This window comes from Rhinatrema bivittatum, chromosome 2, assembly GCF_901001135.1.
Source record: "Rhinatrema bivittatum chromosome 2, aRhiBiv1.1, whole genome shotgun sequence".
In the NCBI taxonomy this organism is placed as follows: Eukaryota; Metazoa; Chordata; class Amphibia; order Gymnophiona; family Rhinatrematidae; genus Rhinatrema; species Rhinatrema bivittatum.
In genome coordinates, this window is record NC_042616.1 from 36,748,539 (window position 1) to 36,772,993 (window position 24,455).

A 24,455-nucleotide genomic window follows, 5' to 3' on the forward strand; every position below is an offset into this window, starting at 1 on the left:
TAACTGGTGATGGGATATAAAGTATGCGCTCCTCTGCAGACCGAAAGCACCACTAAAATCCAGGAACAACAAACATGAAACCGGTAATAGAAACAGCGTTAAGCAGTCCAACTATCGAACTAAATTTGTCACGCGGTCCTCCTCATGGACAGGAAACTGCATTCCATTCTCAACCCTTCCACGGGCCCCACTCAAGTGATGGTGGTGGCCTGCACGGGCAGGGCCTGTATATTTTGCTGTACAGAGTCCACGTTGGTGAACTAACGCTTACCCTGGTCCAATTGGACCCGCATCTTGGCTGGGTAAACAAGCACTGCACGGATGCCTCTTTGGTAGAGTTGCGAACAATAAGGTGCCAGAGCTCTGCGTTGCATAGAGACCGTCTGAGAAAAATCTTGGAAGATCAAAATTGATTGGTTTTCGTAGCTCGGTTTCTTCCCTTGTTGGAAAGCCTTAATAATCGCCGCCTTGTGGGAGTAATTTAAAACTTTAGCAATAACTGCTCGGAGCTTGGCCTGGCCTTCTCATTTGGGGCCTAGATGGTGAGCCCATTCCACGTGGAGGGGGCCTGACAGCTCTGTTAGCTTCAAAGCCTGCGGAAGCCAGCCCTCAAGAAAATTGGGCAGTTGATAGTCTAATAGGCTCTCCGGCAACCCGACTGACCTTATGTTGGCCCTCTGCGAACGGTTCTCAAGATCTTCCATCTTGAGGGCCTGCTTACCGAGCTCCGCCTTCAGGGATGCGATGTCAGTAGTGGCCACGTGGAGGCCATCTTGATTTTCGGAGACCTGCGTTTCCAGCGCCACAAAACGGCAATCGATCGTTGCCATCCTGGCATTTAATTCCTTCAGCTGCTCAGAGATTTTTTGGAGCTCCGGGGTAAGTGCGGCAAAAACCGGCGCTGTCAGTTCCGCCGTCGTATTTGGCGCAGTCGCGCTCTGCTCCGGCATCGCCGCCACCACTTCCGGGTTGTTGTCGATACACCCCTTGTTTCTATGTAAACCAGCATGATGTGACTTGTTCATGAATGCCGGTATATAAAAAAACCTAAATAAATAAATAAATACATTCTCAATAAAAGTAATAAGTACGCATTTGCAAAAGCATAGGAAAAATGATCCTGCATGTGAGCTCTCAGAGGAACAATGAAGCAAAATCATCATGTTAGTAGGATCTCTATCTCTGCTAACTTAATAGAGAACAGTTATAAAATACATTTTAGGTGATATCTCGCACCCTCCAAACAGAATAAGATCTATCCTGGTACTAAGGATATATGCCTGCACTGCCGGCGTCAGTGTGGATTTGTGGTCCTATGTTGCTTAACTGATGGGAGTGTCCAAAGGTTGTAAAATACTGGGGGAAAGGCTTCTCTATCTCACACATGCTATTGATAATGTCTGGACCGCTTGGGGATCCAAATATTTTCTATTGTGTGCCTCTGCACCTCTTCTGAAAAGGAGTGGCCCTGGTACTACTCTCTAACCTGTGTGGGCCAGGCTAGAGGCCTGGTCCACTTTAAAACATATATATATAGAGAGAGAGCTGTGTAGTTGGGACCCTCCTGGGCAGGGATAAGAATGTGAGCCCAGCTGAGAGTAGACAGGCCCTGTGTCTCCAGGAGAAGGCAGCTCCTGTAATGTATTCTGACCTAAGGTGAAGCTGTAGGGTCACTGCTGGAGGCAAGCAGTCTGCATGCTGTGTTGTGAATGCTGCTACAATAAAGTGGAATCTTTCATTTAAAAAAAAAAAAAAAAAAAAAGACTGGCGTAAGTACCTTTTTACCCCTCCATCCTCAATTAGCAGTTATTTCACATCACGCCGCAGTTCCTGTGAAATAAGTTTCAACTGTTGGACGGGAATGTGGCATAGATGACGCTTATGACGACAGCTGGCAAATGCGCCCTGGAGCCGGACATTCCGGAGCTTCACCTATGGCAGCCGCCTCCCCCACAGGTTGAGCCCTTGAGTTCTGGCAGGACTTAGGCGAGTCCCTAGCACAGTTGAGCAAGCGAGAGTAGGAGAACAAGCCACGGTCAGGGCAGGCAGAAGATACTAGGAGCAGGCCAAGGATCGGAGCAGGCAGCAAGGCAAACATTGTCAGGTCTGAGGCTAAGGTCGGGTCCAGGTGGCAAGCAAATGAAATCAGGTCCAAATCTGAAGCAAGATGTTGATAACTAGGAGGTCAGGCCGAGGGGAGGACAAGGATGGAAAAGGAAAGCTGGACAAGGCAAGGCTGGATGAGGCAAAGACGAGGCAAGCCTGGAAACAGGAACAAGAATACAGAGCGACATGCATTGCTTAGAGCAGGAGACCCCTTGCCAAGATATTTGCGTGGAGCATGGCTAGGGTTTAATTACTCAGCCAAGCTGATGTCAACACAGAGCGCCCGCGTCACTATTCCCACCACGGATCCTATTATTTACAGAGTGTACCCTATACGCACGTGCTTAAGGAGGGCCAAGAGAAAGGCATCATCATGGCATTGGCAACCTGGGCCTGTGGGAGTGTGACTGGTAAATGTAACATCTGACTTTTCCTCTGCTACCTGTTCCAGCTGAGTGTTCACTTGGTCTGTTCCAGGTTTTTCTGTAGCACAGGCCCTATCACATTTGCAAACATCTTCCTCCTCATCTCCCAGCTGCAGTGAGCCCTTTCCTGGCTTTACATATGGCAGGTTGGCAATATTTCTCCCTTCTTTCATTAATATTCTCTTTGGTGGGCTGTGACAGCTCGCTCTCCACTTGCATCATCTCTGCCAGAATATCCTCTGTTTCATCCACCAGCTGTAGGCATTTACTTCTCTGTCTATCCTGAATGTCTAGGAGTGGGTTCCCCTGGCTCTTCTACCTTGGCTGGCATTTCAGTTTGGATTATCTCTTCACCTCTTTCGGACAGCCTCTGTTCTCCCTCCACTCCAGCTCTCGCTCTCTCTCTCGGGGAACTCCTACCACACAAAAGTATAGGAGTGCTCACTTCTTTCAAGCTACCACCTATTTCAGCAGTGTGTTCACTGGCTCCACTCCAGGTTTTCTGTAACAATATCAACAGGCTCCTTTCTGGCAGCTTCACTTTCTTTTAGGACCACACCCTGTTCCAACACACTCTGCAACAAACATTCCCTTTTTTTAAATATATTTTTCCTTCTGCCAAGGAAAAGGAAAAACCCCTGCTTGTCCAGCAAAAAACTCACGTTATTCCCCCTCTAAGCAAGCGGAGCTTGTCTCGTTACTTGCAAAAAAAACTCCTTTAGCTAATATTTATCTGCAGGCCATAAGACACAGTTCTCTGTATTACAGAAAAAAATTTAAGCTGTATGAAATCTGCACTCCTTCCTGAGTCAAAGTCTTTTAGACTCCTCAGTGCTCTTTATACAGCTAGCAGCATTGCTTCTATCTCCAAACTGCTTCTTTGTCAGGCAACATATAGGATAAACTTTTCTTCTCTACTTTCTTTTTCCTCCCTTGGAGACTTGGGTTTCTCTCTGTGCACTTATGTAGAGCAGAAATCCCACTATTGACACCATATGTGAGCTAACCAAGTAACTTTCAGGCTGGAGTCAAACTTCACACTGACTCCAACCACCTTCATAAAATATTTCACTTTATTATAACAGCATTCACAAATTAGCATGTACACTATTTACCTCCAGAAATGTTCTTACAGCTTCACCTTAGGTCAGAATATGTTACAGGAGCTGCCTTCTCCTGGAGACATTGGGACCTGTCAACTGGGCTCACATTCTTATCCCTGCCCAGGAGGGTCCCATCCAAAGCACTCTCTCTTTCTATAGGTTTTAAGGTGGACCAGGCATATAGTCTGATCCCACAAAGGTTAGAGAGGGGTAGTAGGACCACTCCTTTACACCTGCATTGGATTCTGTGATCTGTTGTCTCTTGGAGATCTATTTGATGGAGAAATCACCAGCTATGAGAAGTAATAGGTTACCAATATTTTTTCTGCATGGTAACCATTTGAGCTATGGCATGGATTAGAAAGATCTTCATTCCTGGGTGATGTCCCTTAATGGAGTACTAGGAAAGCAAGTAATGAGGTTCCCTCCTGCTCCAATAGAAACTATTTTTGGAAGCACAGTCACGATTTTGGAATTTTTTTTACATTTTATTTTAGAAAATCTCTCTTTTTTCAACATATGTGTGAGTAATGTGAGAGGTGGGTGAAGGGTTGGGAAGGGGAGTAGGTATTGTAAAGTCATTGAGTATTTTTTATTTATTTATTTATTTATTGAGTTTTATATACTGTCATTCGGATTCATCATTATAAATCCATCATAACGGTTTACAACAAATATGAAGGTTACAATGTACTATCAATGGAAACATTTGTTATGCTACTTTTAATTTGTGTATAACTATTGGACTATTCCTCTGTCTAGATCTTTGTATTAATATGGAAAATTCATTAAAATGATAATTTAAAAAACCCCCAAACATTCATTTACTAAGCTTTGGTAAATGTGTTACCATAGACAATGCACAGAATTAGAAATTCTGCTTGCTATTCATCCTCCAAAAAAACCTTGGGGCAACAGGGGTTATTTAAATGAGTTGATTTGCATGCAAAGGCAAGGAAATCACCTAATTAATATGCTGATCAAATGCTGCAGCTTGAGGTGAAACTGGCAAGCCATGATACTTAGGCCTGGATTTATCAAAATGTGGTAAGTACCGCATGCGATAGCAAAAGGGGTGTGTTTTATGCTAATATAGCATTTATTGCAATTTGCGCTAATTACCTGTGTGAAGAGCTAAGTTAATGCAAATTGCAATACCATTTTCAGGTTCTGCAATAAGTGCCAGACCTGTTGTATTTCCTGCATTCAACCACTGGGGGACCATTGTTAATGGTCCCAGACACACAGGAAGGAGAGAGAGATCCTGGCCAAAATGTCATGGCCCATAGGTAGGTATTTGTATCCCTATGGTAGGCCCACCTAGTAACTCGAGGTGGGGTTTAGGTAAGAGTGTAGGGGGTTAGGGGCCACTTTGACATTTTACGTGACACCTACGAACAGAACAGTGGTCTCATGAAGATTTGATGGCCTTCGGAGTGAGGAAACTCACTCCAAGATGAGATTTGGGCAAGGTTCTCTCATGAGACCACTGTTCTGTTCGTAGGTGTCACGTAAAATGTCAAAGTGGCCCCTAACCCCCTACACTCTTACCTAAACCCCACCTCGAGTTACTAGGTGGGCCTACCATAGGGATACAAATACCTACCTATGGGCCATGACATTGTGGCCAGTCTCTCTCTCTCTCCCCCCTTCAATTCACCTGAAATAGGCCTTACAGGAGACATCACAAAGGGCAATGAAACCTTACGTCATTATTGCACAGCCTAACGCAATTCAAAGAGGTGTAGTTAAAATTGGCATTACAGCTGTGCGATAGCTCTTCGCAGACAGGCTAACCCAGCCCACTCTCCACTCCTCCTATTTTTTGAATTTGCATCGCACCATACGATATGGTGCTATCGCATGCGTTAAACACGTTTTCGCATGCGGTAAGGGCCTATCTCATGCGAAAACGCCTTATCGCATTTTGATAAATGACCCCCTTAGCTACATCTCAAGAGACTTACTTAACTTTCCTCGACAGTATTGGGATGCCAATGCATGTCCAATGCTCCTGGTCTGCTTCCTTAAATGACCTTCCCATTTGATAACTCCCACTGCCCTTCAGCAGTGTCCAAAGTTATAAAACAAAAAAAGGTTTTAAGTTGCCAGCCTCAGCCCCATCCACAGGGCCAAACCCCAATGCCTTAAAGGTGAATTTTCAGAGCCACACGTGGGCATCCATGTGCGCATGGTTCCTGGCACTTGCTCATGGACGCGCCGATTTTATAACATGCGGTGACGCGGTTGTTACAAAATCCGTTACCCACACGCCCATGCGGGCAACGATTTTATATCGGCGCGCACATGGGTGCGCAAGGGGGGGATTTTGCTACATGCGCGCAGCAATGTGTGATGGGGCCTTTTCCCAGTTCCCTCCCATAAACGAGCAGCAGCAACTTGCACAGACCAGCCAGCTACCGGCGCGCTTCATCGGGATAGTGCCTAATGGCGCCATCTCGGCTTGCCCACGGTCCCACCCATGCCTGCCCCACCCCTTTTTTTTTAAAGCTGGCTCTTCCGCGCATTCCGGGTCATATGCGCGTAGTCGTGGCCCTTTCAAAATGCCCGTGTGCGTGCAGCCCAGCCACACGTGTATCTCCCATTTTTTACATGCGCTGGCAATTTAAAATGTACCTGTTAGAGCATAAAATATAATTCCCAACCCCTGGACCACCTTCCCCCTGACCTCTGATCAACCAGGACCTTAAAGTCCTTGATGTCTAACAGAGCCCGGTGCACCCTCTAGGGTGCAGCCGCTCCCTGTCCAAAATGGAGAAGGGAAGCCTCAAAAACACTTTTGACCCTATCACGACTGAGGGGGGATATGATAGAGGTGTTTAAAATCATGAGAGGTCTAGAACGGGTAGATGTGAATCGGTTATTTACTCTTTCGGATAGTAGAAAGACTAGGGGACACTCCATGAAGTTAGCATGGGGCACATTTAAAACTAATCGGAGAAAGTTCTTTTTTACTCAACGCACAATTAAACTCTGGAATTTGTTGCCAGAGAATGTGGTTCGTGCAGTTAGTATAGTTGTGTTTAAAAAAGGATTGGATAAGTTCTTGGAGGAGAAGTCCATTACCTGCTATTAAGTTCACTTAGAGAATAGCCACTGCCATTAGCAATGGTTACATGGAATAGACTTAAGTTTTTGGGTACTTGCCGGGTTCTTGTGACCTGGATTGGCCACTGTTGGAAACAGGATGCTGGGCTTGATGGACCCTTGGTCTGACCCAGTATGGCATTTTCTTATGTTCTTCTTATGTGATCATTTTTCCATGGTGTGGCCTGAGCCAGTACCCCAGGGGATGCTCTGAATCCACCAGGGATTTTTTTTTTTTAATTTGTAATTTTTTGCAAATTTTTCATTTATACAATAAAAAAATATTTCTTGATAGATAGAAATTACAACAGATAACAGATTAGATCTATACGGCATTTTACATACTAACTCATCATCTATGTTATCATGTCATGTCGTAACTATCCCAGTCCCCCAATACGGGGATCCCAAGTGTTTATGAAGGCTATTTCAAAGGAAATTATAACCGTAATGGGTAAACATCAGCATTAGTGGAATTATAATTTTCTTGAGAACAATTGCAGCATTCATTGAGGTAGTGCTTCTGCCTGTTTTTTTATTTTTTTTTTGGGGGGGGGGGGGGTTTCAAACTGTTTATTAATATATCAACAGTATTACAAAGCAAGAACTGAAGCTTGGTTTTACAATGAAATAGCAGAACCACTTTCCCCAGTCCCTCCCACCCTCCCTCCCTCCCACCCACCTTAGAAGAGGATACAGACAATTGTACTTATATGACTTGAAGATAATAGATAGATAGAGGTAATCATAGGAGCACAGTAATAAAGAAGTGGCGTTAAAAGAACAGACTTATTGATTATGAGTATGGGAAGACCCCGGCTTGTAAGTATCCGAGTGGGAATGTCCAGTCTTTATATCCGGATCTTCTACATACTTATTCTGCCAGTCTGCCGAGAGCTGTTGGAGGTATGGGCCCCATATGTAGACTAACGCTCCTTTTTTTGCGATGCTCTGACATAGTCCAGGTACGATAGTCTTATTGCAGCAAAGTACATATCTCAGATAACCAAAACTCTAAAGTTGGGGAGTCTGTTGTACCCATTTTGCTAACACACATTTCCTTGCCAGACCCAGTGCCTTGTGGATAAAGAGGCTCCGGTCTCGTTCCTCCTTCCAAGTCATTCTGTCCCACCCCAAGGATAGTTATATCACGCAACAGAGAGATCACACATTTACAATATATATAAACATTTATTGATCATGATAACACACTCACCTATATAGACACTTTAAAAACTAAACTAACGCACTCATACCATCATTCATACCCATTACTTATTTAAAACATCTTGCACATGGATAAACAATGTACATAGATTACAATTCATTTAATACCAAAAACTAGAATTCGCACATTCCCAAAAGGTAAATCTAAATCATAAATTTGATTCAAAAAATCCGGGTGTTTGACTACTTCTCAATGAATGCCCATTAGACCATCTCTCAACATACGTCTTCTCAACATCAGACGTATGTTGAGAGATGGTCTAATGGGCATTCATTGAGAAGTAGTCAAACACCCGGATTTTTTGAATCAAATTTATGATTTAGATTTACCTTTTGGGAATGTGCGAATTCTAGTTTTTGGTATTAAATGAATTGTAATCTATGTACATTGTTTATCCATGTGCAAGATGTTTTAAATAAGTAATGGGTATGAATGATGGTATGAGTGCGTTAGTTTAGTTTTTAAAGTGTCTATATAGGTGAGTGTGTTATGATGATCAATAAATGTTTATATATATTGTAAATGTGTGATCTCTCTGTTGTGTGATATAACTATAAGTCAATCAGGGAGTATTTGTAACTGTGACCCTCTGTGTTAATCCACCCCAAGGATAGCCAGTTCCACCTGCAGGGGAGGTAGACCATCCAGAATTGTCTTCAGGTGTGTCCAGGTTTTTGCCCAAAAGACTTGTATTGCAGGGCAGGCCCACAGACATGAGTTAACATAGCCACCGTTTCCGGGCATTTGGGACAACCTGGAATCGAAGCAATTCCCATTTGATATGCACAAACAGGTGCTATTGTGACTATGTAAAATCCTCAGAAATTGTTCCCATCCCAATATTACTGGCATAGCTTTGAGGTAGGAGTGAGTGACTTCTAGCAATCTTTCCGCTATCACTGCTATCTCCAAGTCTCTACTCCAAAGATCCGACAGAATGTGCATTCCTGTAGACACCGTCGCCTCCTGTAGTAGTTTATACAACGCCGCTAGTGATTGTTTCCGGGCTTGGAAGATCTCATTAGTCTCTGAAATGGTCCGGAAGTGACATTAGTCGCACTGGACTCAACATTTTTAGACATAAAACTTGCTATCTGCAGATAATAAAGAAAATCATGAGGACTCCATCCAAATAGATCTTGGCATCGAGGAAATATATACAATTTGGCAGTGATCGGGTCTATTAGATCTGCAAATGTGTCCAATCCGCATTGCTGTAATTTTTGATAAAAAGAGCCTTATTGACCAGGAAGAAACATGGGGTGACCACATATAGATAAAATATACGAGAACTTTTCCCTCAATTGCAGACTTTTGCGCATGGTTCTCCATCCATATTGACCATATACTACCAGAATGTTGACTGCACGATTATTCTGTCTAACTGTACATCTGAGAAACAATTACTGCAGTAGTGAATCTGACTGGTTTTTATCTTCAGAAATAGAAGAATTTTTATCAGTAATAAACTTAGTAAGTTGTGAAGGGTCATGAAATGTATATTTAACATTACAGTATTTTATGTTACATTTACAAGGAAATTTTAAACTAAATGTAGCACCCATCTGTAGCAACTTAGGTCACTTAATCAGGAATTGTTTCCTTCTTTTTTGGGTCTCTTTGGCCACATCTGGAAATATTTGCACTGACATTCTCAGAAATAACTCCTTACAATGTCTGAAATACATTTTCATCATCAAATCCTTATCTGATTCTAGAAGTAAAGATATAATTAAAGTCACTGGTTGAGCTTCCGTGGTATCAGATGATTCCAAATATTCAGAAACTTTAAAGGCGATAAGACATGATACTCCTGTCCCTCAAAGGCTTTTGTTTTCATCGATGGTATATAGAAAATCTTTAAGGGAGGAATGGTTTGTTGTGTAAACTTTAAGATTTCTGTAGCATATCTATTCCACATGTCTCTCGCTGAAACTAGAGGTATTTTAGGGAAATTTATCAACCTAAGATTTTTCCCTCTAGTAAGATTTTCAATATTCTCCATTTTTCTATGAAGAAATTGGTTTTCTTTAATCAACATACGTTGTTGCTCATTTAAATTTCCAATGTCCTGATTCAAAACAGTCAACACTCGTTCTTTTTTCACATTTTCTTCACGTATCCTTCTCACTTGATTTTCTAAATCAGCCATTTTCTTTACCACAGGTTTCAACTGAGATAAAATGTTCTCATTTAACATAACTAACGTCTCCCATATAGTCTCCTGTTGTGACTTGTCAGTTTAGTGGACCCTTGGGCCGACCTGCACGAGACTGGGAAAAGATGTTCACTGTCTCTGATAGAGCGCGGGCCGGGAGGCAGATGTCAGGCAGGACTTAGACGATGCTCTTCACCCTGGAAGCTGATGCTCCCCCAGGAGGAGCCCGTAGGAGCCCAGCCTCTGGGACTTAGGTGAGGTTTCACCCCTGGAAGCCGAAGCCCCCCCGGGAGGAGCCCGTAGGGGCCCAGCCGCTGGGACTTAGGCGAGTGGTGAACTGGAACCAAAGACTACGGTAGTTGGACTCAGGAACTGGAACCAGACAGGCACAGTAGCAAGATTCAGGAACTGGAACCAGACAGGAACAGTAGCAAGACTCGGGTACTGGAACCAGGCAGGAACTGTAGCAAGACTCGAGTACTGGAACCAGGCAGGAACTGTGGCAAGCAGGCAAGAACCTTAGCAAGACTCGGGTACTGGAACCAGGCAGGAACTGTAGCAAGCAGGCAGGAACCAGGTAGGTACTGTAGCAAGCAGGCAGGAATGGAGCGAGTTCAAGAAGGTAACCCACTCCGGGGCCTGAAGCAACTGGGAACCACGAGGAACCCCGTTGCAAGGCAAAGACTGAGAGTCCGCGGCCGGCTTATCAAGGCCGCGGCGTCTGACGTCAGGATTTGGGCGGAGTCACCAATGGCAGGAACAAGCCTAGAAAGGCATCCAAGTTGCGCGCGCGTGCGCCTAGGAGCAGGGCGTCCATGGGAGGCTCACCGGCGGCGGCACCCCCACGGGGACGCCGCGGAACAGACCGCAAACCCAGCCAACCGAAGGGGGAACAGGTCCAGGAACACAGAGGTAAGGGCCTGGTCGCGGCACTCGTGGCCAGGACTGTAACAGTCTCCAGTGTAAAAACCTGTGGCCTTACCATCGGGACACTCCTCAGCTCAATTTCTCGATCCTTGAGTTGGTGCACGAGGGATTTTAAAATACCAGTTGGGTGCAGGGGATAGGGGAAGGAGGTCTAAAGGGTGGGGACGGTAACTTTTATAGTCCAAGGGGGCAGGGATTGTCATTGGGAGATAGGGCAAGCAACTTTTTTTTTTTTTTTAATTATGCTTCAAACATTGGTCATTTGAGAGGCTGGAAGACAGTTATCACTAGACCCACTGGAGTTTGGACACTATGCAGAGGGAGAGCAGTCTGAGGCCACAAGGTCTCTTAATGATTTCAGCATTCCTTGCCCAAAATGGGCTTCTCTCTCTTATGGGTCCTTTGGTGTAGAAGAAGGTTCCCCTTCCAAATAAAGGTTTTCCCACATTCAATGCATGGAAAGGGTCTCTCTCCAGTGTGAATTCTCAGGTGTTTTGTAAGAGTTCCCTTCCTCCTGAAGCTTTTCCCACATTCAGTACATGTAAAGGGTCTCTCTCCAGTGTGAATTCTCAGGTGTTCTGTAAGCTCTCCCTTCTGAATAAAGGTTTTCCTACATTCAGTGCATGTAAAGGGTCTCTCTCCCGTGTGAATTATTAGGTGTCGTGTAAGATCTTTCTTCGTATTGAAGCTTTTCCCACATTCAGTGCATAGAAAGGGTCTCTCTCCTGTGTGAATTATTAGGTGTCGTGTGAGTGCTCCCTTCGTAGTGAAGCTTTTCTCACATTCAGTGCATGTAAAATGTCTCTCTCCAGTGTGAATTATTAGGTGTTGTTTAAGGTTGGCTTTCTTCCTGAACCTTTTCCCACATACAGTGCATGAAAAGGGTCTCTCTCCAGTGTGAATTTTCACGTGTTGTTTAAGTGTGCCTTTCTTCCTGAACCTTTTCCCACATTCAGTGCATGGAAAGGGTCTCTCTCCCGTGTGAATTATTAGGTGTCGTGTAAGATCTTTCTTCGTATTGAAGCTTTTCCCACATTCAGTGCATAGAAAGGGTCTCTCTCCTGTGTGAATTATTAGGTGTCGTGTGAGTGCTCCCTTCGTAGTGAAGCTTTTCTCACATTCAGTGCATGTAAAATGTCTCTCTCCAGTGTGAATTATTAGGTGTTGTTTAAGGTTGGCTTTCTTCCTGAACCTTTTCCCACATACAGTGCATGAAAAGGGTCTCTCTCCAGTGTGAATTTTCACGTGTTGTTTAAGTGTGCCTTTCTTCCTGAACCTTTTCCCACATTCAGTGCATGTAAAGGGTCTCTCTCCCGTGTGAATTATTAGGTGTCGTGTAAGATCTTTCTTCGTATTGAAGCTTTTCCCACATTCAGTGCATAGAAAGGGTCTCTCTCCTGTGTGAATTATTAGGTGTCGTGTAAGTGCTCCCTTCGTAGTGAAGCTTTTCTCACATTCAGTGCATGTAAAATGTCTCTCTCCAGTGTGAATTATTAGGTGTTGTTTAAGGTTGGCTTTCTTCCTGAAACTTTTCCCACATTCAGTGCATGAAAAGGGTCTCTCTCCAGTGTGAATTTTCACGTGTTGTTTAAGTGTGCCTTTCTTCCTGAACCTTTTCCCACATTCAGTGCATGGAAAGGGTCTTTCCCCAGTGTGAATTTTCAGGTGATTTGTAAGCCTTCCCTCCCCCCAGAAGCTTTTCCCACATTCAATGCAAGTAAAGGGTCTCTCTCCAGTGTGAATTCTCAGGTGTCGTGTAAGTCCTTCCTTTTGCCTGAAGCTTTTCCCACATTCAGTGCATGTAAATGGTCTCTCTCCAGTGTGAATTATTAGGTGTTGTGAAAGTGTTCCCTTCCTCCTGAAGCTTTTCCCACATTCAGTGCATGTAAAGAGTTTCTCTCCAGTGTGAATTATTAGGTGTTGTGTAAGCTCTCCCCTTTTGCTGAAGCTTTTCTCACATTCAGTGCATATAAAGGGTCTCTCTCCAGTGTGAATTATCAGGTGTTGTTTAAGGGCTTCCTTCTTCCTGAAGCTTTTCCCACATTCACTGCATGAAAAGTGTCTCTGTCCAGCATAAATTCTCAGATAACTTGTAAGCCATCTCTTCCCAAAGAAGCTTTTCCCACATTCAGTGCATGTAAATGGTCTCTCTCCAGTGTGAATTATCACGTGTTGTTTAAGTGCGCGTTTCTTCCTGAAGCTTTTCCCACATTCAGTGCATGGAAAGGGTCTCTCTCCAGTGTGAATTCTCAGGTGTTGTCTAAGTGATCCCTTCTCCCTGAAGCTTTTCCCACATTCAGTGCATGGAAAGGGTCTCTCTCCAGTGTGAATTCTCAGGTGTTGTGTAAGCATTGCCTTCTCACTGAAGCTATTCCTACATTCAGTGCATGCAAAGGGTTTCTCTCCAGTATGAATTTTCAGGTGTCGTGTAAGCACTCCCTTCTCCCTGAAGCTTTTCCTACATTCAGTGCATGCAAAGGGTCTCTCGCCAGTATGAATTCTCAGATGTTTTGTAAGCTTTGCCTTCTGTATAAAGGTTTTCCCACATTCAGTGCATGTAAAGGGTCTCTCTCCTGTGTGAATTATTAGGTGTCGTGTAAGTGCTCTCTTATTAATGAAGCTTTTTTCACATTCAGGGCATGTAAAGGGTCTCTGTACACCATGAATTCTCAGGTGTTGTTTAAGTTCACCTTTCTTCCTGAACCTTTTCCCACATTCAGTGCATGAATAAGGTCTCTCACCAGTATGAATTCTCAGGTGTTTTGTAAGCTCTCCCTTCTCCCTGAAGCTTTTCCCACATTCAGTGCATGAATAAGGTCTCTCACCAGTATGAATTCTCAGGTGTTTTGTAAGCTCTCCCTTCTCCCTGAAGCTTTTCCCACATTCAGTGCATGGAAAGGGTCTCTCTCCAGTGTGAATTCTCAGGTGATGTGTAAGCGTTGCCTTCTCACTGAAGCTATTCCTACATTCAGTGCATGCAAAGGGTTTCTCTCCAGTATGAATTTTCCGGTGTCGTGTAAGCGCTCTCTTCTCCATGAAGCTTTTCCCACATTCAGTGCATGGAAAGAGTCTCTCTCCAGTGTGAATTCTCATGTGGTATCTAAGCATTCCCTTCTCCCTGAAGCTTTTCCCACATTCAGTGCATGTAAAGGGTTTCTCTCCAGTGTGAATTCTCAGGTGTTGTGCAAGCGTTGCCTTCTCACTGAAGCTATTCCTACATTCAGTGCATGCAAAGGGTTTCTCTCCAGTATGAATTTTCAGGTGTCGTGTAAGCGCTCCCTTCTGCATGAAGCTTTTCCCACATTCAGTGCATGGAAAGAGTCTCTCTCCAGTATGAATTATCAAGTGTTGTGTAAGACTTTTTTTGTGAATAAAGTTTTTCCCACATTCCGTGCAAATAAATGGTCTGTCCCCTGTGTGGGTTCTCTTATGAATTATTAGCTTTTTCTTATGAATGAAGTTTTTCTCACACTGAGTACATGCAAAGGGTTTTTTACCTTTATGAGTTCTCTGGTGTATCGGTTTTCCCTTTATAGTAAAGCTTTTCTCACATTCAGTGCGTGGAACTTGCCTCTCTTCTGTGTGGCTTCTCTTAAACATTACTAAGTCTGGTTTGTGAAGGAAGGATTTCACATTTTCACGACAGAGAAATGATCTATTGTTGTCAGTGTGGATTTTCTCATTTACTGGGCCAGGATCCTTCTGACTGAGGTTCTTGTCACAGTCTGTACATGTATGTGGTTTCTCTCCACATTCATTACAAAGAGGCCGTTCCAATTTCTCGTTTCCATGCTGCTCCATAGTGTGGGAGATATCACAGGTACTTTGCTCATAGGGAATCAAATTTTCAGTGGAGTCTCCTGCTGAGTTTCTTAGTCCTTCCTCTGCTTTATACTGAATCCAGCAGTTTTTCTCCCAGTAACAACATGGAAAGGTATCCACTCCATTTCTCCCTGGTACAATATTAGTCACTTCCAGATGTTTAGTGGGTTCCTCAAGATGTGCCACCTCTTGTCATCATCAATCTCTGAATAAGAAAATAAAAAACACAGACATTGTCTGTTGTGAAGGAGGCTCTCGGTGACAATAGTCAAGGTTTTCTCAGCAGGGACATATCTCAGAACAGCTGTTATCAAGGTCCACAAACAGATCTGTTGCTCATGAGCTCCCCAATATTCAGACATATCTGCAAATAAATATGGCCTAACAAGAAGCCTAATTTACATATTTTGCTCGCCTGGAACACCAGACCTGTTTGCAGCCCTTGAGGAATCCCAGACTTAAAAGAACTTGAGGGTAACAGCAGTTACATCTTCTCTTCTTTGCACCATTTTGGTAATGACCCAATGCTTCAGCATGAATTTAAAGATCACTTCCCCCTTTCATTCAGCACTGAGCCACTGTCCCAGCCTGGTGTTAGGGGCACTCTTTCCTCTGACCCAGCACTGACCCAGTATCCCAGCATGGTGTTAGGGACACTCTTCCCTCTGACCCAGCGTCCCAGCATGGTGTCAGGGGCACTCTTCCCTGTGATCCAGTATGGACCCAGTGTCCCAGCCTGGTGTTAGGGGCACTCTTCCCTCTGACCCAGTGTCCCAGCATGGTGTTAGGGACACTCTTTCCTCTGACCCAGCACTAACCCAGTGGCCCGCATGGTGTTAGGGGCACTCTTTCCTCTGACCCAGCACTGACCCAGTATCCCAGCATGGTGTTAGGGACACTCTTCCCTCTGACCCAGCACTGACCCAGTGTCCCAGCATGATGTTAGGGGCACTCTTCCCTGTGATCCAGTATTGACCCAGTGTCCCAGCCTGGTGTTAGGGGCACTCTTCCCTCTGACCCAGCACTGACCCAGTGTCCCAGCATGGTGTTAGGGACACTCTTTCCTCTGACCCAGCACTGACCCAGTGGCCCGCATGGTGTTAGGGGCACTCTTCCGTCTGACCCAGCACTGACCCAGTATCCCAGCATGGTGTTAGGGACACTCTTCCCTCTGACCCAGCACTGACCCAGTGTCCCAGCATGGTGTTAGGGGCACTCTTCCCTCTGATCCAGTACTGACCCAGTGCCCCAGACCTGGGTTGTTTTTCTGATATAGTCTGCCTAAGTTCATAATTGGCAACAAGATAAATTAGTAAATTGGTATTTCCTTAGGTTTTAACCATCAAATTACTAAAATGAGGACTATCCAATGTAACTATTGTGGAGCCTTTATTCTGAGGGAAACCATCTGAAAACTTAGGGCTTGCCCCATTTGTTCAGAACTCTCTTCCTTGAAAAAGGAGTTGGCTGAAGTTAAAGCTCAATTAACTTCAATGAAGAAAGGCTCATCCTCTTTACAATATTCAGGAATTAATTCACCATTACCACAAAAAAAACCAAAAGTCAAGGATAAAGAGATTTACAGTGGGATCAGGCAGGATAAGACCTGCGACCCACAGGCATCCGTTCTTGACAGCTATGCAACCCACAAGTCTACCCCCCCCCCCCCCCTCACACAGGGCGTGAAGGAACTCAATAAACTCAATAAACAATAAGATTACAGAGGGCTCTGGTAGAATTGAACCTCTGATGCAGAGACACACACTGTTTCAAGTGCAACAAGTACAAAAAGCCTTCTCTGTATTAAATACTGAAGAAGTTCTTGAGAAAAAGATTGAAGTATTATCTGAAAAGCGAGAAGAAACCAAAATGCATAAAGAAATTCCAGATCAGTAACCAAAGGAAAAAGCTCATTGTGCTGGATGAATCTGTCATCAAAGGCACTAATCTTTTCCCTTGCACAAATGCAAAGGGAAAGGAAGAAGTGGATAACAAAAAGTAAAGTCACAAAAGGAGTCCAGAAACAGCAGTAACCTGAACGAGGAAAGCTGGAAAGCTGTGAGCACAAATGCTCATAGTTTGGGCAATAAAATCCCAGATCTGCAAGCTCTAATGGTGGAGACGGACTTGGACATTGTTGCTGTCACAGAGATGTGCTTCACGGAATCTCACAATTGGGATACGGCAATACCGGGGTATAACTAGTTAAGGAAGGACAGAGAGGATAGGAAAGGGGGAGAAGTGGCTCTTTATATCAGAAACAATATTCAAGCATCTGAGATGAAAGGAAGATGGGGCAATGAAGAAGCACTATGGATCAACCTAAAAAAAGATGGGACATCCATTTTTATTGGAGTGGTTTACAGGCCTCCAAACCAAAAGGAAGAGCTTGACAGAGATCTGGTTGAAGACATCCAAAAGATGGGAAAGAAGGGAGAAGTGGTGATTGCTGGAGACCTTAATTTGCCGGATGTAGACTGGAGAATCCCATCTGCAGAATCTTACAATAGTAGAGAAATAGTGGATGCTCTGCAAATGGAACTGCTTATCAACATTGACAAAACTGAATTCCTTCACCTTGAGAGAAAACATACTTAAATCATTCAAACACAGATAACCCTAAGAAATAACCAAAAAATTGAGCTAGCCGAAAAAGTAAGGAATCTGGGAGTAATAATGGACCCAGAAATCAACCTGAAGCAACACATATCTATAAAAGTAAGAGAAGGCTATGCAAAACTTATGGTCCTCAGAAGATTGAAACCATTACTCACACCCGCCCACTTCAGAACAGTATTACAAACACTTATCTTTTCCAGCACTGACTACTGCAATGCACTCTTACTAGGACTCCCAAGCACATCGATAAGACCACTCCAGATACTTCAAAATACTGCAGCCAGAATACTGACGGGAAAAAAGAGGAGGGACCATATAACCGAAACTCTAGCAGACTTACATTGTTTACCCATCGAATACAGGATAAAATACAAGGCCTTATGTACTATACACAAACTAATATATGATAAAGAAGCAGACTGGCTAAACACAGCCTTACGAGTACACGTTCCACAAAGAAACCTCCGCTCAGCAAACAAAGCACTACTAACAATCCCTTCAGTAAAGTCAGCAAAATTAACCCAAGTGAGAGAAAGGGCTTTATCATTGGCTGGGCCCATACTATGGAACAAGATGCCCCTGAACTCTGATTACAGAATAATCTCAAAACTTTTAAGAAAAATTTAAAAACATGGCTCTTTAAAAAAGCCTTCACTAAAGAGTCTGGAGGGTAGAGAGAATGAAAGTACAAGGTAATGCAGATGAGAATGAATTTACTCAATCCTACATTTAAGAAGTAATATCTCAAAGAGATAGTAACTCAATAATATACCTGGACTTGACCAACATTACTCAAATAATGATTTTATTTATGAAATTGTAACCGAACTTTATTGGCACCTGTTAGAATGTACGATATCCTAGATTTACTAACCTTAGTCTATGTGCCTATTTGTAAACCGTTGTTATGGTATATAACTTAGCGACGGTATAGAAAAGTTTTTAAATAAATAAACAAGGAGCTTTGCTCAAACAAATGGTAATGGAACCCTCAAGGAAGGGAGCTATACTCAATTTAGTGCTCACTAATGAAGATAATATCTCTGATGTCCAGGTAGGCACCCACCTCAGCACCAGTGATCATCAAACGGTATGGTTTAATATCACAAAAAGGATACGGAGAAGTAGCACACGGACCCGAGTTTTGCAGTTCAAAAACACGGACTTTGATGAAATGGGGAATTACCTGGAGGAAGAATTAAAAGGCTGGGAGAATGAGAGAGATGTGGAACAACAGTGGACCAAACTAAAAGGAGCAATTACCAAGGCAACTAATCTGTATGTTAGAAAAGTAAAGAAAAGCAAAAGAAAAATGAAACCTATCTGGTTCTCCAAGGAGATGCTGACAAAATAAAGGCTAAAAGAACAGCGTTCAAGTAATATAAAGGATCCCAAAGGGAGCACAAAGAAGAATATCTGGTAGAATTGAGGGAGATAAAGAAAGTAATCAAGATGCAAAAAGTCAAGCGGAAGAAAAGATTGCCAAAGAGGTAAAGAGAGGTGACAAAACATTTTTCAGATACATCAGTGAAAGGAGAAAAGTTCAAAGTGGTATAGTGAAATCGAAAGGTGAAAAGGATCAATGTGTGGAGAGAGTCAAAGAAATGCCAGAAATATTAAACGAATACTTCAGTTCTGTGTTCATTAAAGAAGACCCTGGAGAAGGACCGTCGCTAGTTAATAAGAAAATAGAGGGGAATGGAGTAGATGTAATTTCATTTACAGTAGAGAATGTATGGGAAGAGCTGGGGAAACTGAAAGTGGACAAAGCCATGGGGCCTGATGAGGTTCATCTCAGGATACTAAGGGAACTCAGAGATGTGCTGGCAAGTCCACTGTGTGCCTGTTCAATAGATCCCTAGAAACGGGAGTGGTGCCAAGTGATTGGAGAAGCTGTCAATCATTGATGAATAAATTTAGTGAACCCAAAAAGCATCAAAAAATAATGTATTGTGTGTGAAAAGGTGAAATAAACAAGTTTATAATGTGTAATGTGAAAAATTGTTTGTAAAGATTAAAAACTGAAAAAAGAAATGAACTGTCAATCATTTGAGGGGGCGTGTCAAAACAAAAAATAAAAACAATGAAAGTAAAAACATTGTGGACACAAGTCAGTGTAATAAATGTATTGAAGTGAAGTAGTGTGTATTATATTAAAAAATGAATTTGTGATGTGTGTGTGTGGGAGCTATAGAGATGGCTATTGACTGAAGGAACGTGTGTATATATGCCAAAAGTGTCAAGGCATTGCATTGTCTAAGTGAACTTGGAAATATGTTTCTACTTGTGGCTAAGCAATAAATCAGCCATAAAAAGGATTAATATGTGAAGAGTGAGTTTGAAATTTAACTCATATCCCACACATCAAAGTGTTAAAAAATAATAATTTGTAGAAACATTTTTTGAATATTTGCAAAAATTATGGTATGTGCATTGTCTTCGTGTTTCTGCAATCACCAGGAAATGTAATATATAATTTGATAAAATCAAATGTACATCTAAGAGCAATAAAAAATGAATATATATCAAGTATACACATTAAATCTATTGAAAGACGGACTGAACCTAATAAAGTTATCAGACAATAAAATCACTAAGAAATATTATAAAAAATATATACAGTAATAAATAATTATGATGGATAAATACATAAAAACCGTGAGGTAAAAAATTATCATAAAAGGGTGTTACCATGTGGTGAAACTCATATTGGAAAATTTTATAAATACACAGAATAATCTATTTCAGCATTAAGTCCATTAGGATGGAGAGTATCAAGTTCATATATGAATTTCTGTTCCTGTCTTAGCAATAACTGGTCTAAATTGCCTCCTCTCCAATTTAAAACTGGTTTCTGAAGTACACAAAATTTATAATCAGCAAATTTGTGTTTGTATTCAATAGAATGTGCCACTAAGGGTTTGGACAGAACATTACGTGTGATAGCACTTTTATGCTCTATAATCCTTTTGTTCAGTTCTCTAATAGTCTTCCCTATATAAAACTTATTGCACGGACAGATGACAATATATATTACTCCTCTGCTCTTGCAATTGGTGAAAGAAGTAAGCTTAATAGTTCTCTGTTGTTTCGGTATCAGTAAATGGTCTGTTTTAAGATTCACTGTGCAGACTGAACAAGAGCCACATGGGCGATGTCCTGCTGGTCTTTTATCTTGAATTGGAGCACCTGGTAAGGCTGAAGGGGCCAACATATCTTTTAAATTTCTATCCCGTTTATTGGCTATTAGTAACCCTTTATCTTTAAATGTGGCTAATACCTGAACAATTGGCCAAAATTTCTTCAAAATGGAAATGATACTGTGTGAAAAATGTGTATAGGTGAGTGGACAAACCATACAGTCTATGGGAGCTCTATTCTTTTTAGTCAATAAATCTTTTCTTTTATGTTTTGCTGCTTTCATATATCCGTCTTCTATATATTTGATAGGATATTCTTTTTCTAAAAATCTTGTTCTCATCTCTTTTGATCTTTGATGGAAAATAGAATCGTCTGCACATATTCTCTTTAACCTTAAGAATTGTGAATACGGTAAATTCCTGAGTAATGACTTATTGTGGCAACTCTTGTAATGCAATATTTTGTTCGTATCTGTGGGTTTTCTATATAGATCTGTAAGGAACAACCCATTGGTGAAACTGACTTGAATATCCAAAAATGGAATCAAGCTGTTGTTATAGTTCATTGTAAATCTCAAATTTTGATCTAAGGAATTGAGCCAAGTGAAAAATGTTTTGAGTGTGTCCACATCACCCTTCCATATTAAAAAGACGTCATCTATGTATCTCTTCCATAGAATGACATTTTCTTTAAATTCATGCTCAATTAAATAGTCGTGTTCAAATTTAGCAACATACAGATTGGCAATAGAGGGCGCCATCGTAGAACCCATGGCCACCCCTTTGATTTGCTGAAAAATTTTGTTCTTGAACCTAAAAAAGTTTCTTGTGAGAGCTATCTCTGTTATTCTTATCAAAAAATCGTCAGGTATCCTTTTGTGTATCAAACGTATTTCTAATTCCTTAGTAACAATATCCAAGGCCGCTTGCTGCGGGATATTAGTGTATAAAGCCTCTATATCAAGTGTCACCAACAATATTTCACCTGTTAATGATGTGAATGTTTCCAAAATGTTGATAAAATGTGATGAGTCACGTATATAAGAAGGTGTCTCTATTACCTTTACTTTAAGAAATTGATCTATGAAGGTGGAGAGGGGTTCTAGTAACGAACCAATTGCAGAAACTATTGGCCTGCCAGGAGGGTCTGAAAGTGATTTGTGTATTTTGGGTAATACATACAGAGTAGGCATAATAGGGTTATCGACTGTTAGAAATCTTAATTCTTTATTTGTTAAAAAGCCTCTGTCACGTGCCTGGGAAAGTAAGGAGTCAATCTCATTTTTGATGCTAGCGGTAGGATTATTATCTAATTTAAGATAACATGTATTATCTGAAAGTTGCCGTTCAATTTCACCTACATATTTCACTGTATCCATAACCACTATTGCTCCTCCCTTATCTGCAGGTTTGATCACAATTTTATCATCTTTCCTCAATTCTTGTATTGCTTCTCTTTCTTTTTTTGTAATGTTATAGAATTTCTTTATTCCACCATCTTCAAGTTTGCCTATCTCTTGTAGAATCAATGTTTCATATGTCTGTATGACCGGATTCACCACACCTGGCGGGATCCATGTACTGGATTTGTGCACGATTGACATATCTGTATTGGAATGTTGTTGATTAGAAAAGAAATCCGCAATTTTTAACTTCCTTATAAATTTGTATAGTTCTATTCTGGTACGGAATGAATTATATGAAGGAGTAGGGATAAAAGAGAAACCTTTGTTTAATAATTTAACTTCATCTGTGCTCAGAATTCTTGATGAAAGGTTAACAATCCTGTCTTTACTCAATGTAAAGTTAGCTGTAGTTGTTCCTAATTCCAATCTCTCCGATCTTGTTGTGCTTGGTAATGGTTGTTGTAACTCGGTCTCCTTCCTCTCCCCCTCCCTCTCCCTCTCCATTCTCCTCTTCCCCTGAAAAAAGAAGTTGATGGTTTGGGAATAATTTCTTCTCTATCTGAATCACGTCTCCAGAATTTACCTATCTCATTGAGTCGTGTGTGTGGTCTATCTTTGTCAACAGTTGTAAAAAGCGGAGCGGACGGATCAATATCTGCTTCGTTGTTACTGCGTACTCTTTTTGCATTCCTATCTACATTTGGACTGGCTGGTAATCTTTTGTCATTCCTATCTTCTCTTACATTAGTTTTTTTCTTTTCCATTTCTGGTATTATCATTCCTTTTATATATCGCTTGGTTGGGATGTTGCCACGAATAAACATGGTTATTTCTATAATCAGTTTCGTCTCGCTTAAATTTCTCAAACTTAGTATTTTTAAGATCTTTTGTAAAAACATCGACATTTTTTTAAAAATCCTCGTGGATAATATCAAAACAAATATCATGTTTTTTCAGAAAGTCCAATTGTATATCCAATTCACATTTCAATTTTTCTTCTCTCTTCTTCGCTGTTTTAATTATGAGAATCATCAGGTCCAGCGAGCATTTGTTTAAAATGGCCTCCCAACAGTGGTGATCCTGCTTCACAAGAGTGGAAACAGAGAAGAGGCTGGTAACTACAGACTGGTTAGCCAGCCTCACCTTGGTGGTGGGAAAAGTAATGGAGTCGCTGTTAAAAGAAGGAATAGTGAACTATCTACAATCGGAAGAATTGCTGGACCAGAGGCAGCATGGATTCACCAGGGGAAGATCCTGTCAGACAAATCTGATAGACTTTTTTGACTGGGTAACCAAGGAATTGGATCAAGGAAGAGCACTCAATATCATCTACTTGGACTTCAGCAAAGCTTTTGATATGGTTCCGCACAGGAGACTGGTGAATAAAATAAGAAGCTTAGGAGTGAGTGCCAAGGTGGTGGCCTGGATTGCAAACTGGTTGACGGACAGAAGACAATGTGTGCTGCAAGGGTCGGTGTTGGGACCAGTCCTGTTCAATATCTTTGTGAGTGACATTGCGGACGGGATAGAAGGTAAGGTTTGTCTTTTTGCGGATGACACTAAGATCTGCAACAGAGTGGACACGCCGGAAGGAGTGAAGAGAATGAGACGGGATTTAAGGAAACTGGAAGAGTGGTCGAAGATATGGCAGCTGAGATTCAATGCCAAGAAGTGCAGAGTCATGCATATGGGTGTGGAAATCCGAAAGAGCGGCCTCGGAGGGAACGGTGACAGGCTGCGCGGCTTGGCGCGCGCCGGCTGCCCAAAATCGGCAGCCTTGCGCGCGCCGATCCAGGATTTTAGAAGATACGCGTGGCTACACGCGTATCTTATAAAATCCAGCATACTTTTGTTTGCGCCTGGTGCGCAAACAAAAGTACGCGAACGCGCTTTTTTTTTTTAAATCTACCCCTCAGTGAAGAAGGTGCTGAAAAAGCCGTCATTAAATTCCAGAACTGGAGACCCGTCACTAAGGCGTTTGCTTGGAGCACGGCTTGGGTTTAAAAACCCAGCCATGCTGATATCATCTCAGAGCGCCCGAGTCACCGTTCCCACCACGGGGCCTATTATTTACAGTTGGCACTACACGGGTGTGCCTAAGGAGGGCCAATAGGAAGGCAGCACGGTGGCGTGACATTGGTGTCCTGCGGGAATGACCGGAGCAGCTCGCTGCGGTCTGCCCTGACTGGTAAACATCACATCTGACTTTTCTTCCGCCACCTGTTCCAGCTGAGTGTTTACTTGGTCCCCGCCAGGTTTTTCTGTAGCAATGTCCACAGGTCTCTCCTTGGCCCCAACCCCTTTTGCAGACATCATCTTCCTCTGCTCCCCCGCTGCAACGAGCCCTTTCCTGACTTTAATTCTGGCAGGTTGGCATTTTGTCTCCCTTCCTTCATTAATATAGTGCATTCTT

At 42.4% G+C, this 24,455-nt stretch overlaps 1 protein-coding gene across 1 annotated transcript; it reads right to left on the reverse strand.

The window, feature by feature from the left end:
* Positions 1-11,412: 11,412 nt before the first annotated feature.
* On the reverse strand, positions 11,413-15,066 carry LOC115083185 (zinc finger protein 729-like). The gene has a single exon (XM_029586992.1). It carries the CDS (start codon positions 14,854-14,856, stop codon positions 11,413-11,415), a length of 3,444 nt encoding a protein of 1,147 aa, XP_029442852.1. The 5' UTR covers positions 14,857-15,066.
* Between the last annotated feature and the right edge of the window lie 9,389 nt (positions 15,067-24,455).

Coding starts and splice junctions, on each gene's coding strand:
- LOC115083185 (XM_029586992.1), bottom strand. CDS start 14,856: ATGGAGCAGCATGGAAACGAGAAATTGGAACGGCCTCTTTGTAATGAA.